Source organism: Lactuca virosa, chromosome 5, assembly GCF_052849685.1.
Source record: "Lactuca virosa cultivar CGN04683 chromosome 5, Lactuca_virosa_CGN04683_v6, whole genome shotgun sequence".
In the NCBI taxonomy this organism is placed as follows: domain Eukaryota; kingdom Viridiplantae; phylum Streptophyta; class Magnoliopsida; order Asterales; family Asteraceae; genus Lactuca; species Lactuca virosa.
Window position 1 is genome coordinate 372,590,540 of NC_136430.1, and position 13,757 is coordinate 372,604,296.

Consider the following 13,757-nt stretch of genomic DNA (forward strand, 5'->3'; position numbering starts at 1 on the left):
AAACTCTATCGTTAGAATATCCACATTCGCATTCAATAGATTCGCATTCAATAGATTTTGATTTCAACGGTCATTGAATTCTATTCTTCACTGAAAAAAAAAAAGTTTACCAATCTTAATATATATATATATATATATATATATATATATATATATATATATATATATATATATATATTATAAATTAGCTTCTATAATTTTCAATTAAAGTTTACCAATCTTAAATATATACTATAAATTAGCTTTTATAATTTTCAATTGAATTTCATAAAGTTTAATGCATTATAGAAAAAAATTAATAGAGTTGAATGGAATATAAAAAAATGATTTGGTGTAGTAGTTTTTGCATCGATTATAGTCATTAGATAATAATTAACAAGGCATTTACGTATAATCAATAATGTATTAATGGGTTTAATGACTTGGGTACAAAAAACATACACCAAATACAACATATAACATATTCTCCCTCTTTCATATCAAAAACAACAAACTCTGCTTTTAATTACATCTCCCACATACTAATAATTATACATTTAAAAAAAAAGGGAATAAAAACTACATATATTATCTCAAATTTGTGCAAAAAGGATTTCATTCCACGTGTCAGGCACTCCAGGTAAGCACCAATGCAAGCAATCTTGCGTCCCGGGAGCTGCTCGCATGGAATATCTCGATATATGACCTTCCTCTCTCACCAACGACAACCCCGTTATATCCAATAACTTAACCTCCGTCCCCTTCACAGCTCCGGCAGCCACCGGATCACTAGATTCGTCTTGCACCACCTCCAGTGTCCCCGGCGTTGTACTGTCACAAGTGCCGCCGGTGTTCCATTCGCCGTTGAAGAAGTGCCTAGGTGAAATCGACCTCAAGAACGCCTTCAATCCCGGGTGTTTTGGCAACTCGGAGTTCACCCATCTCACGACGCTGTAGATCGTGAAATTTTTAGCGCCTCCGATGTCGGCGATTTTTCTATTCGTGTTAGGTTTTCCGTTCACGTACATGATCCATTTGTTGGCGTTGAGTTTTCCTCTGTTCCAGTGATGGCCGGTGTTGAGAACGAGGACGTTGATTTTGTGGAGGAAGTGTTGGAGGAACGCCGGTGGGCGATCAAGGTGCATGGCGTAGTCGGTGGCGTGGTTTGTCGGGTCAACGGGTTGAATATCGCAGAGACTTGCGGACCAGTAGTAGAGGATGGTGGTGTTGGTGGTTGGGAACCGGTAGGCCCATCCGTCGGGTCGTGTTGACCCTTCGGCTTTGATTAAACCGTATTCCGTTCCGACGTCTTCTACATCCGGCATCTCTTCGCCGCCTGTTACCATGCACATCAGAGATTGGAACTGTTGTCGCCCCAAGGAATCGCCGACAAAAGCTAGGGTTTTATCCTGCATTCTGGAAATGGAATAGAATACGTATCATTGGAATCGGTTGTAAAATGGAATCGAATCTTTGCTTGTTTTGTTTACCTTTTGAGGAATTCAGGTCCTGTGAAATCGTCAATTCCGCAATCTTTTGGTTGCCATTTGAGCTTCTCGTATCCAAAATCTGTTCTTTGTGTCAAGCGACAAGCCCACATTCCTGATAACCATTGTTTACAACCAAATCCGGAATACAGAGGTCTGTTATCAGCAGGAATCCACTTTCCTTTTCCCAAGTTGCAGGCTGGAATTGGAATTGTTGTAAAAAGGAATTGAGAAGAAAGTAATGAGATGTCATGTCATATTTGTTTTGCAGCAATAGGATAAAAATATTAAATGTGTAACATTAGTCTTGATGTTTAAAGAGTATTCAAGAAGCAATTAATGAGTTTGTTAGTTGTATTGCAGATTTGGTAAAGTTTATGCACTCATTTCTTTAAGAAGTATCATCTTTATTGTTCTATATTAGACTAGGAATCATTTCTGTAATTTATCCCAAAATAAAAAAATAAAAAAGAAAGTAAGACAAACCTTGCTTTTCTACATTAGTCATTGGAGTGTCAATGTGTTCTTCTGTCACAGCTGACTCTGTTGTATGGGAGGTTACTGAAGCTATTAACTGTGGCTTAAATGGTTTTGAGTCATCATCTCCTTCAGAAATGGATTTTTCAATAACAGCATTGTTCTCTGCATCCATGTATCATGAACAATAAGATCCAGCAACATATTTTATAAAATTAGGCTTAATTTTGTTCATCACAGTTAAGAAAATAAGGACTATTGTTACCATGGTGGTTTTCCTGAGTTGTTGGGGATTCATCTTGTCGAGTGTTCAAAGATGCTGCATTTGTTGAAAGTGATGGTGGGAGAATATTAACGACTGGTTTATCTTCCTTAAAGTCTTGTTTTACTTCAGTGACATGTTCCCTTTCCCTTTTCAATTCATCTGGTTTCACAAAGTTCAACAAAGAAAAGGTTTCAAAAACATCTTCTGCAAAGTTATTCATAAAACTCCCACCACTTATACTAGAAATGCAATCAGGAAGATAAGAATATGGTTCAGATTTGCACAGGAAAGTCCATGGATTGATTTGAAGGATAAAGAATCCAAGAGAAGAGAGATAGATATGAAATCAAACCTGGAAAGATATGTAATGTTTGATCATGAGGTGGAAGCAAAGTTGTGAGACGAGGGGTTTTTTCCCAATTCCAGACTACAATCGATGCACAAACAAAAACGATGAAGAAGAGAGAGAGCTGCCTCATCTTCAGCCCATAGAAGTAGCCTCCTCCTCCTTTCATCGATAAAGATAAATTCTGGTTCTTAATCCAATAACATTGCCTTTTCAGACCGATATCTGCAGAACATACAACATGAAAAAAGTAATTAAATTTTGAAAACTTTCTTCTTCACGAAACCCTTTCTACAGATCTACATACACTCTTCCTTATTCCAACATTTATCCTCTCCTGCAATTGTAAAATGTTGTGACTAAACGATTTGAGCAGGTGACATTATCGAATCAAAGTTGTTTACTGAGAATCAAGTAACCGGGAATCACGCAATCGGAGCGCTAACTAATTCAAACAAGAACAAACCAATATCTGGATCTAAAGTTAAATAATTACTATTATTTACCACAATCCGAAAGAGATAGAACGGTTTCTCACCCAAAACGAATGTAACAAAACAATCAATAAAAAGACCTAAGAATCGGGGCAACGATCTGTACGTATCATTCGACTGCATATATGCAGACAATTACAATTTACAGATACAGTTTATGTGCATTGAGGAATTACATACCTGAATGGACCTCGGAATGAATATGAGCCCTTGAATCGAGGACCAATCCAGAAAGCGGTTGGGGTTTCCTCTTTTTATTGAAAATGAAAATGAGTTGAAGAAGTTGAGAATATATAGAGAAATGATATGAACAGAAGAAGACGATGTTAAGCGTAGAAACCCTCGCACGTTGTAGCAATGGATACCAATTAAGAATTTAAGATGGTCACCTTTTGGTTCATACTTATATGTATAATAACTGTTTAACCCATTTTTGGCAAAAATATGAATATATACACATTTATTTTCCCTTTCCACAATTAGGCTAATTGATTTTGGAAGTTGAATATTCAGGTTTTATTTTGTAATTTAACTTCTTATGTGTGGTATTATAACCAAATGAAACGAACAATTCTCGAAAGTGTTTCCATTCCCAATATATGATCATGTATATACGAATAAGTTTTTTTTTTTTTTTTTTTTTTTACACAAGAAATTTATTAAAACAACACAAGCAAGATGTTAGTGAGCATTAAATGAAATGCAAGGCAAATTCTATATTCCATGACAAAAATATATCTTTCTTAACTCTACTTTTTATCCACCAAAAGGAGATGATTTTAATTTCTCAAGAAACATGATCATGCCCTGAAAAATCATGTTGTTCCTATACCCCATAAAACTCATATGAAAGTCAATAGAATCACTCCAACTCTGTTGCTTTTATTCTTATTATCTGCATCCCTCTTGTGAATAGTTCGAAACATATCTTCGATGATAACCTTGTCAGTTGGGAACTCATGACTCCACATATTAATAAGAGCGATAACTTCCTTAGCCGTCGAACACTTGGCAAACAAGTGGTTCTCTGTCTCCTCATAACTATGGCACAAAGGGTAATACGTGGATCTGATTTGAGAACTTCTAACTGCCAAATTCACCAAGGTTGGTAAACAACCCAACCTTGTTCTCCAAAATAGTACATTTGCTATGTTGGGAGTCGACTTGTTCTAGTAAGTATGATAATCCAAACGTTCAAGGCTGTGGCAGTCTATAAGCTTTCTGATGGAAGAAACCGTGAATTTCCCGTCATCTTCGAGGCCCCATTCCCAACCTTCATCGGTTATGTAAAACATGTTTCTAAGATTTATATTTCTGAGGTTAAGAGCTTTATTGATGTTGTTAGTCGTCCCCCCATGTTCCTCTTTTGTCTACAGCTAACCGACAAAAACCAAGTTTCCCGTCCAGACCATCAATGGATTTTACCACATCGTGCCATAAAGATCCTTCTTCTTTCTTAAACCGCCACCACCATTTTGAGATGAGAGCTAGGTTAAGTGATTGAAGGCTTCCAATTCCAAGACCTCCATTAATATTTGAGTTTATGATCTTCTTCCACGCAACCCATACGATTTTTCTTTTATACGGTTTAACACCCCCCCCCCCCCCACACACACACACAAAAGAAATTACACCAGATACTTTCTAATTTATTGATGCCTTTGGCAGGAGCCTTGTAGAGCGAGAGCAGGTACGATCCCAAGTTCCCTAGAACCGCTTTACAAAGCACTAATCTTCCTCCAAAAGAGTGACAACGAGCTTTCCAATTTGAGAGTTTATTTTGAAAATTTTCAATTAGAGCTCTCCCGTTTGACATTCTCGATATACCTCCACCAACCGGCATTCCAAGGTAATAGAAAGGGAGAATCCCTTCCTCACACCCGAAAAAGGTAGCCATATTGATCACCTATTTCTTATGCACGCCAATGCCCATAACTCTACACTTGGCGATGTTGATCTTTAAACCGGAACAAATATGAAAACATCTCAAAAGCCTCATAAGATTTAAGGCATTCAATCTATTCCATTCTCCAAGGAAAAGAGTATCGTCCTAAAACTGGAAGATCGAAAGATTAGGACCATTGTTGGTCAGGTTCACGCCTTTGTAAAGGCCTTTGTCCAAAGCTTCTGCTAAAGCCACTCGAAGTAGAGGTGTTTATCGGGTAATTTTTCGGGTTTCGGGTAATTCGGGATTTTTATGTTAAAAAAATACCTGTTACCCGACCCAAATTAAATTCGGGTAATTCGGGTTTGGGTAATTCGGGTATTACCCGAACTATATATATATATATATATATATATATATATATATATATATATATATTGAATGGCACCTGAAAATAAATTTAATAAAATAAATATGTCGTCCTCTATTAGTCTTGTTTATATAAACAAACGAGGCATAAACGAAGTTACTCAAACTTTGAACATTGAGATTTTTTAGTCAATAATACTTGAGATATCAAGTAATCTTTTAACAACTTAATATAATCTAATAAGATGTTAAAAAATAAATACTTAAAGATCTTAGTTTAAAAGTTTAAAATGTTTAAGATAATTGTAGCCATAAGTTTTGTCATGTTCTGAAGTTTCGTCAAGATAATGAGTTTGTTAGTTGCAATAAAAATTATAATCTAAAAAACAGTTAAGTTTTAAAGAACATTGTGACATATAAACAATTGTTTTTAATATTGTTGGTGTCATACTGTCATAATAAAAGAGATTCATGTTTTACAATAATGATAGTTATGTTTAAGCGTGATCAAATACCTGTTACATAGTACAAGCTCTACGAAATAAAAAAAAAGGAATTTTTAAAATAATTCGGGTAATTCGGGTATACCCGAAACCCAACAAACGTACCCTATACCCGACCTAAAAAAAATCGGGTTACCCGAATACCCGAAAAAGTTAACCCGATACCCCATTTACCCGATACCCGAAAAAACCAGGCGGGTAATTCGGGTATCATGTATTTTCGACAGGGCTAACTCAAAGCCCTTCTATAGCAATAATAAAAGGAGGGGAGAAAGCGGGTCGCCTTGGCGCACTCCTTTTTGAAGTTTGAATTGTTGTGTGGCAACCCCGTTAACCAGCACCGAGATTCTTGAAGAAGAGATATAAGCGAGAACCCATTTTCTCCATTTCTCGCCAAACCCATTTGTCTCATTGCATCGTATAAGTAGTCCCAATTTAGACTATCAAACGCCTTCTCAAAATCAACCTTGAAGATCAACATTTTCTTCTTTTTTCTTAGCCCAAGTAATAGCCTCGTTGACCATTAGAGGTCCGTCAAGAATGATTCTACCATTGACGAAAGTTGTTTGCTCCTTACTGATAATCGAAGGCATGACATTTTTAAGTCGCTCGACAAGGTATTTAGATACAATTTTACTAACACTCCCAATAAGGTTTATAGGACGGAAATCCGAGAGGTTAAGAGGGTCATTACATTTAGGAATCAATGTAATAAATGATGCATTACTACCCAGGTTAAAACGGAGTGCTCTTCAAAGTAACGAACAACCATTAACATGTCTTCACCAATCTTGTCCCAACATTTTTTATGAAGGTGAAAGTGAACCCATCGGGCCCCGATGCCTTGTCATTTCCGCAAGCCCAAACAACTTTTTTAACTTCTTCGCGGGAAAAAACTCCTCCAAAACAACCTTTTGTTGGTTCAAAATCTTCATGAATCTGGTGTTTTCCAACGTGGGCCTTATCTGGTGATCTTCTTTGAATATTTCATTCTTGTTTTTCTTTAGGATGTCGTAGAAAGGTTTGCACCTGTAACATCCCAAAATTTATACGGTAAAAATTTCATTTTTTATTCAATCATAAACACCATTTATTATTTTCAATCATTCAAAAGTATATCGGAGTAAAAATAGTTATCAGAGTACAATCCCAAAATCAAAAAGTTGCGGAAACATGGGTGGATACGCTGCGATCACGTCGGACCCTTTTCTTTCGAACCAGAATTACCTGAAGCCATAAACATAAACTGTAAGCACAAAACTTAGTGAGTTCCCCAAAATACCGCATACCGTACATATACGTCAGCTCAAGGCTGTACCGGGTCTATTTCACCCCCAGGTCTATTTCACCCCCGAGTCTATTTCAACTTATATGTCAGCACAAGGTTGTACCGGGTCTATTTCACCCCTGATTCTATTTGAACTCATATGTCAGCACAAGGCTGTACCGGGTCTATTTCACCCGCGGGTCTATTGCACACCCGAGTCTATTTCAACTCATATGTCAGCACAAGGCTGTACCGGGTCAATTTCACCCCCACATACATATAGCAAACAAGCACACATGCATACAATACATACATTAGAAGTAACAAAGACTACAAGCACATACAATCCCCAGTGTCCTATAGTATAGTGAGCAAACTCACCTCAATCCGCTGAAGATCCAACATATGCTCGGGCTACTGGACCATAGAATCCCCGCGCTAACCAACCAAATACAGATAATATCAATAATTGAGTCATAACCCATATTCGGGACGTTAATTTACTAAACCTGACTCCTAGGGTAAAAGACCATTTTACCCTTCCCCTCGATTGGTCCAATTAACTGTGTTCCAAACTCAATTGCACTTAAAGCCCAATGATGACCCAAATCCAAAAGACACTGAAGGCCCAATATAGGCCCAATTTCATAAAGGCCCAAGTCCTAACAATGGTTGTACTCAGCAATACCGGTGGCCCAACAAGAGCCCAAAACCCTAGAGTCTAAAAGTGACCCAAAATCAAAAGCCCAAATGGCTCCTGGTTGAGTACGCTCAGCGTACCACTTGGGTATGTCATGCGTACGGCCTACTGCTGCATAACGTACAACTCACCAAAGCTTGAAAACAGATAATTCGTGTATTACATTGAGCGTACACATACATACGCCCAACGTACTCACCAGATGACCAAAACTCATAATAAGCACTTAATGCTTAAGACCAAAATGTCCAAACTCATATCTAACCTTTAAATAAGGTCTTAATCCATAAAGTTGCCAACTTTACTCCTTTGCATGTCTTAATGGGACCCAATACCCATTTTTATCCATCTAAGTCCATAACATGAACACCAATTCTTACATGGTTCATCCAAACCCATCAAGATGACATTTTATGCACTAACATCATCAGAAATGCTAAGATCTAACATTCTAAGATCGTGGAGTAGCTCATACTCACAAGGGTGACTCAAGGGACCATAATAAACCCAAAACAAGCCCTAGACTAGATCTTAACGCATAGAGTCATCAATATAGAAGCTTTATACCTTTAAATGCTAGCAAAATTGATGAAGACTCTAGATCTAGGAGCTCCACTCCAACCAATGCTTGAACACCAAGCTCCTTCTTCTTCAAAGTGTACAAAAACACCAAAAGTTAACCACCAAAACTCAAAAACACTCAAGAACAAGCTAGGGTTTCAAATTTAGGGTTAAATGGGATGGATGTTGAAGATAAGTGGGTTTGAGGATAAGTTAAGGCCTTTAAATAGGGACCAAGCCCCTAAATTAGGGTTTGCACTTATCTGGAGTACGCAAAGCATACCCCATGATCAATCTGCGATCACCTAATCCAGTACACCCAACGTACACCTATGTACGCCCAGCGTACTGGACTAACCCAACATCCTCCTAAATTCCGAAGGCCATAACTTCTTCGTTCTAACTCCGGTTTCGATAATCCTTTATCCAGGGAAAGGTAATGAGAAGCTCTACAATCCTATTAACTCTCATTTTCCTTAAATCCTTCCAAACTTAAATTCAAAATTCATGAAAGACCTGGGCCATCGCCTTTTTACCAATATACCCTTATGCTCCAAATCAAACACCAGACTCTTGGATCACATAAGCTACATTACTCAAATCCAAATGGGTTTAAACCACTATTTCCCTAAAGCCCGAAGACTTATTATACTTGACCATCGGGGTCACGACCCCCAAATTATGAAACGAATCAAAACAGGGTGTTACAACACCTCTCTAAGGATCTTGAAATGAACCTGTTTAGAATTGTTTCTCTTCTAGTCAACCTCTAGATATATTTGGTCAAAGTTGGGGATCTTATATCAATTATGGCTTTGATTTGTTCAGGAATCGCTTCTATCCCCCTCTTGATGAGCATATAACCAAGGAATTTTCCTGCATTCCTTCTAAAGTGACATTTGGACAGATTCAGCTTCATGTGGTATTTGTTTAGTATATCGAAGGCCTCTTGGAGATACCTAAGGTGATCTTCATATCTTTTAGACTTGACCACCATGTCATCAATGTAGACTTCCATAGTGTCCCCCAATTTGTCTTTGAACATTCGATTCACCAATCTTTGGTATGTTGTTCCTGCATTTTTAAGACCAAAAGGCATAACAATATAGAAATATATACCTGTAGGGGTTATGAAGGTGATATCCTCTTGATCTAATGTTTCCATCTGTATTTGTTGGAATCTGTATGAAGTGTCCATGAATGTTAGGAGCTCATGTCCTTTTGTGGCGTCTATCATTGAGTCTATGTGTGGTAAAAGGAAAGGATATTTGTAATCCACACACACTCTCTATTTGCCATTCTTCTTTTGGACCACCACCACGTTGGCTATTCATCTTGGGAACTTTACGTATTTAATCATCCATGTCTTGAGAAGTTTGTCAACTTCTTCTTAAATGATCTGGTTCCTCTCGGGTGCGAATTTCCTTCTTTTTTAATGTACAGGCCTGAAAGAGGGATCTATATTGAGTTTATGAGTTATAATTTATTTATCTATACCTATCATATCCTCATGTTTCCAAGCGAAGGTTTATTTATTTCCTTTAAGAGCTTTATTAGTTCTTGCTCGATTCGTTCTGGTACTGAAGATCCTATGAGGACTTTGGCTTCAAGATCCTCAAGGTTTAGGGGCACTTCCTTTATGTCTTGCTCTTTTGCTTCTATCACGTCTTGTGCCCTCTGCTTTAATTTATATGCTTGTCGTAGTTCCATTGAAGACTTCATCGAGGTATTAAAGCACTCTTTAGATTTTTGTTGATCCCTGACGATCTTTACTGTTCCCCATGGGGTAGGCATCTTGATGCACTGGTGGTACATTGATGGGACTGCTTTCATGTCATGGATCCAAGGTCTACCTAATATAACATTATAGGAAGACAAAACGTCAATAACACAAACACGTTGCATAAAAATTTACCCCCTCAATGTAGATGGGTAACTTGATTTCTCCAATGGTGTGCAGTGTGCGTGTGCTTTGTTTCACCACTAAATCCTATTAGGATCGATGATCTTTTGATTATTTCAGATTCTGAGATGTTCCTCCTGGTTAGAGCATCTAAAAGTATGATGTTCGTTGAGGATCCTTCGTCTACCAGGATCCTTCTAACGAAGTGATTGGTGATATATAGAGTAATCACTAATCCATCATGGTGATGATCCTGGATGTTTTCTCTATCTTGTTCGTCAAAGATGATATCATTATTGTTTGTTATCAACGTGTTCTTTTAGAGTCTTTCTTCTATTTCTGTCTTGTTTACTTTGGATTTCCTTTTAGCTGCAGAATAAGAAATTCCACAGATGTCAGATCCTTCGGAAATAAAATTGATTACCTTGGCGTCTGAGGGAGGGGATCCTGGTTTTTCCAGGATCTTCGTAGGGTCCTGCTCTTTTTCCTTGGATATTTCTTTTCTCCTTCCTATGATCTCTTTAAGATATCCCTTACTCAGGAAATAACTAATCTCTTTCCTTAAGGCTATACAGTCCTCAGTTTTATGACCAAAATCCTCGTGATATGTACACCACTTGGATTTTTCCTTCCATCCGTTCTGACTTCTCTCATTTTCTTGGCCATCTCGCTTTGTCACCAAGATCCTGCATGGCAAATATTAGACCTGAAACATCCAAAAAAAAACAATAATCAGTAATCTTGGGGAATTCATCTTCTTCCCCTTCATCATCAAGGGCATTGACCCTATGGTGATCAGGTTTAGAATATGGTTTTGACTTATAGGATATTTGGGTCGAGGATTCGGCCTTCCTTTTAGGGTTGTCATAAGGATTTGGTATGCTGGCTCTCTTTTGTATTTCTTTGTCCTCTTCCATTCTAATTAATATTAGTGCTCTGTTCCTGACTTCATCCATTCGTTTCCATGGAATCATCACAAGGTCTTCGTAGAATGGAGAATCCTTCTTTAGGCTCATCTTACATGCCTCCACATCAGTGGCCATATCTATGTTTGGTATGTTTAGCGCTTCCCTGCCAAACCTGCTTACAAAGTCCCTTAAGGATTCTTTGGGATCCTGGACCAACTGATAGAGATCACTAGTGATCCTTTTGAATATTCGGCTGCAAGAAAACTGGTTATTGAAAAGATTAACTAAGTGAGAAAAAGAGGTAATAGAACAGGGAGGAACATTAAGATATCATTTTAAGGCTGATCCTGTAAGAGTCGATTTGAAGCCCTTGCATAAACAGACTTCTTTTAAGTGTGATGGAAAGGGAATGATCTCCACACTCTCTCTATATTGTGCGATATGTTCTTCAGGATCCATGGTTCCATCGTAAGGCTTCATGCTAGGAGTTTGGAAGCGCTTTGGAACTTTGGTGTCGACTATCAAGGGGATAAATCTTGAGATCCTATGACTAGTGGGGGATGCTTCCGGTATAGGGTGGACCACCCCTAGTACGCTTGAGATCATATGTCTTAGTTGTTGGAGTTCTTTGGCCATGACTGGAATTATTCATGCATCAAGATCCACAAAGTTAGTATTAATAGTGTTACTGTTAATGATGTTACCAGTATTAGGGGTATTGAAGGTTTCATTAAGATCGTGGGTCACATGAGTTTGGATGTTTGGGATTGCTCCCCGGTTAGGGTAGCAACTGATGTTGGAGCTATTGATTCCGAACGTTTCCCTAGGGATCCTGTATTGTTAAAATTTAGGATCCTTGGTTATAAGATCGAGGGTGTCGCCTCGTGGGGTTTACGGATCGCCGCCCTTATCATTTCCACTTCCTTGAGCAGTGTTCTAATTTTCTTCCTGTTGTTGAGCCACCTGCTACGTCAACATCTTCATCATGGAGAAGAGTTTGTTATTATAGTCTGAGGCAGGAGGATCTTGGGATCCTAGGGATCCTGTAACAATTGGAGGGGTGTTCTTCTTCGGTACATCAAAAATTTTCCTTTGCCCAGGGAGTCCGCTCGGAGGGGGTGGAAGATTTTTCAAAGGAACAGAGGGAGAAGAAAGGGTCGGCTGTGTAGACATGATTTTCAAGGATTATGAACACCACAGCCCCATGGTGGGCGCCAAATTGTTTTGGTAAAAAATCGATCAGGTGTTATTCAACCAAATTGTATGAGAGGTTATGGTGTTCAAGTTAAAGTAAGTATTGAATTAAGAACAAAATCGTACACGTGGTTTACAAGGAAATCCATTGATCCTTGTTAGGATCTCCAGTACAAAACCTTAGGAGGTGATAATAATCACATGCCTTGTTTAATTGTATTGATTGATATGTGGGTTACGTAAATTGAGGTAAGTATATGAGTACAAATGTTGCAGTAAGTCTAGTTGTGTGTAGTGTGCATAGTACATGTGTATTTATAGTCTAGTCTAAATAACTAAAAGTCTGATATTTCAGGGATCCTCTTGAATAAGTATTAACACATTGGTTTGACTTGGTTATTCCAGGTCTTAAGCCTGATGAAATCGTTTCTTCGTTGAGAATGAGTCTTATGTTAACTATTTATGCACATGTGAGAAATAAGCAAGAAATATAGATGTTAAATTTTTTGTTAAGAAATAATAATAATAATCAGGATCCTGCCATATGTTTCGGGATCCTCAAATATCATTGAGATTCGAGATCCTGGATAGGATTGAAGATCTTAGCCCTAACTTGCTATGTTTCTTTTCTTCCTCTAATCGCAATTACACAAATAACACGTGTTTATATGTTGTGCCGAACACGTTAGATACACCCGTATAAATCCATAAATACACAAAATATTTAAATATAATATTTTCTATATATTTTTCTTTTGTTTCATACATCGAGTAAGATTAGCCTTTTTGGGGTTAATAATTTATGGGTTAATTATCTTTATGGCCTAATAGAATTTTTTTTTATTAAGATCCCGTTTGATAGTTGTTGGTTGAAAAAATGCTGACTGGGAAAGATCTATTAGGGTAAGAAATCCTAACTGAGTAAGAAACCATGTTATTTGATTGTACATCTGAGTGAATGTACCGACTTATGAAAAATGACCATTTTACCCCTCATCTTGTTCACGCCTAGGGCTGTTCACTATTCGGATAAAACCGAATTATCCAATTGGACAATTTGGATTAGACTATTTGGTTTGGATATTCAGATTTTTGGATTGGTTTCAACAAAACCGAATTATTATTTTGGATTTTGGATTGGTTTATAAAATAAGAACCGGATAGACCAAAAAAATGAATAAACATTTATTATTTATCTATTTATAATATATATTTATAGTTATTTATTAATTTTGTAATTTTTTTTGTGCAAATAGGTACAAAACGTTTCACCCGATAAAAAAACATTAATATGCATTTTCTCTCAAAAGTTTTCTATCTATAAAAATATTTAACTATGATATATTTTCTTATTAGTTGTTTATAAATTTCAAATCACATCAAAATAGTTTGTCTTTGCTTCTTGTGTAACGTTGGGTA

General features: G+C 37.3%; 1 protein-coding gene across 1 annotated transcript; it reads right to left on the reverse strand.

The window, feature by feature from the left end:
* Window positions 1-383: 383 nt before the first annotated feature.
* LOC145117276 (protein trichome birefringence-like 16) lies at window positions 384-3,409 on the reverse strand. Its single transcript, XM_079053582.1, has 6 exons — window positions 3,229-3,409; window positions 2,561-2,779; window positions 2,209-2,367; window positions 1,953-2,108; window positions 1,470-1,665; window positions 384-1,395 (listed from the first exon to the last, which is right to left on the reverse strand). Exons 2-6 carry the CDS (start codon window positions 2,721-2,723, stop codon window positions 573-575), a joined length of 1,497 nt encoding a protein of 498 aa, XP_078909708.1. The 5' UTR covers window positions 2,724-2,779; window positions 3,229-3,409; the 3' UTR covers window positions 384-572.
* Window positions 3,410-13,757: the final 10,348 nt, after the last annotated feature.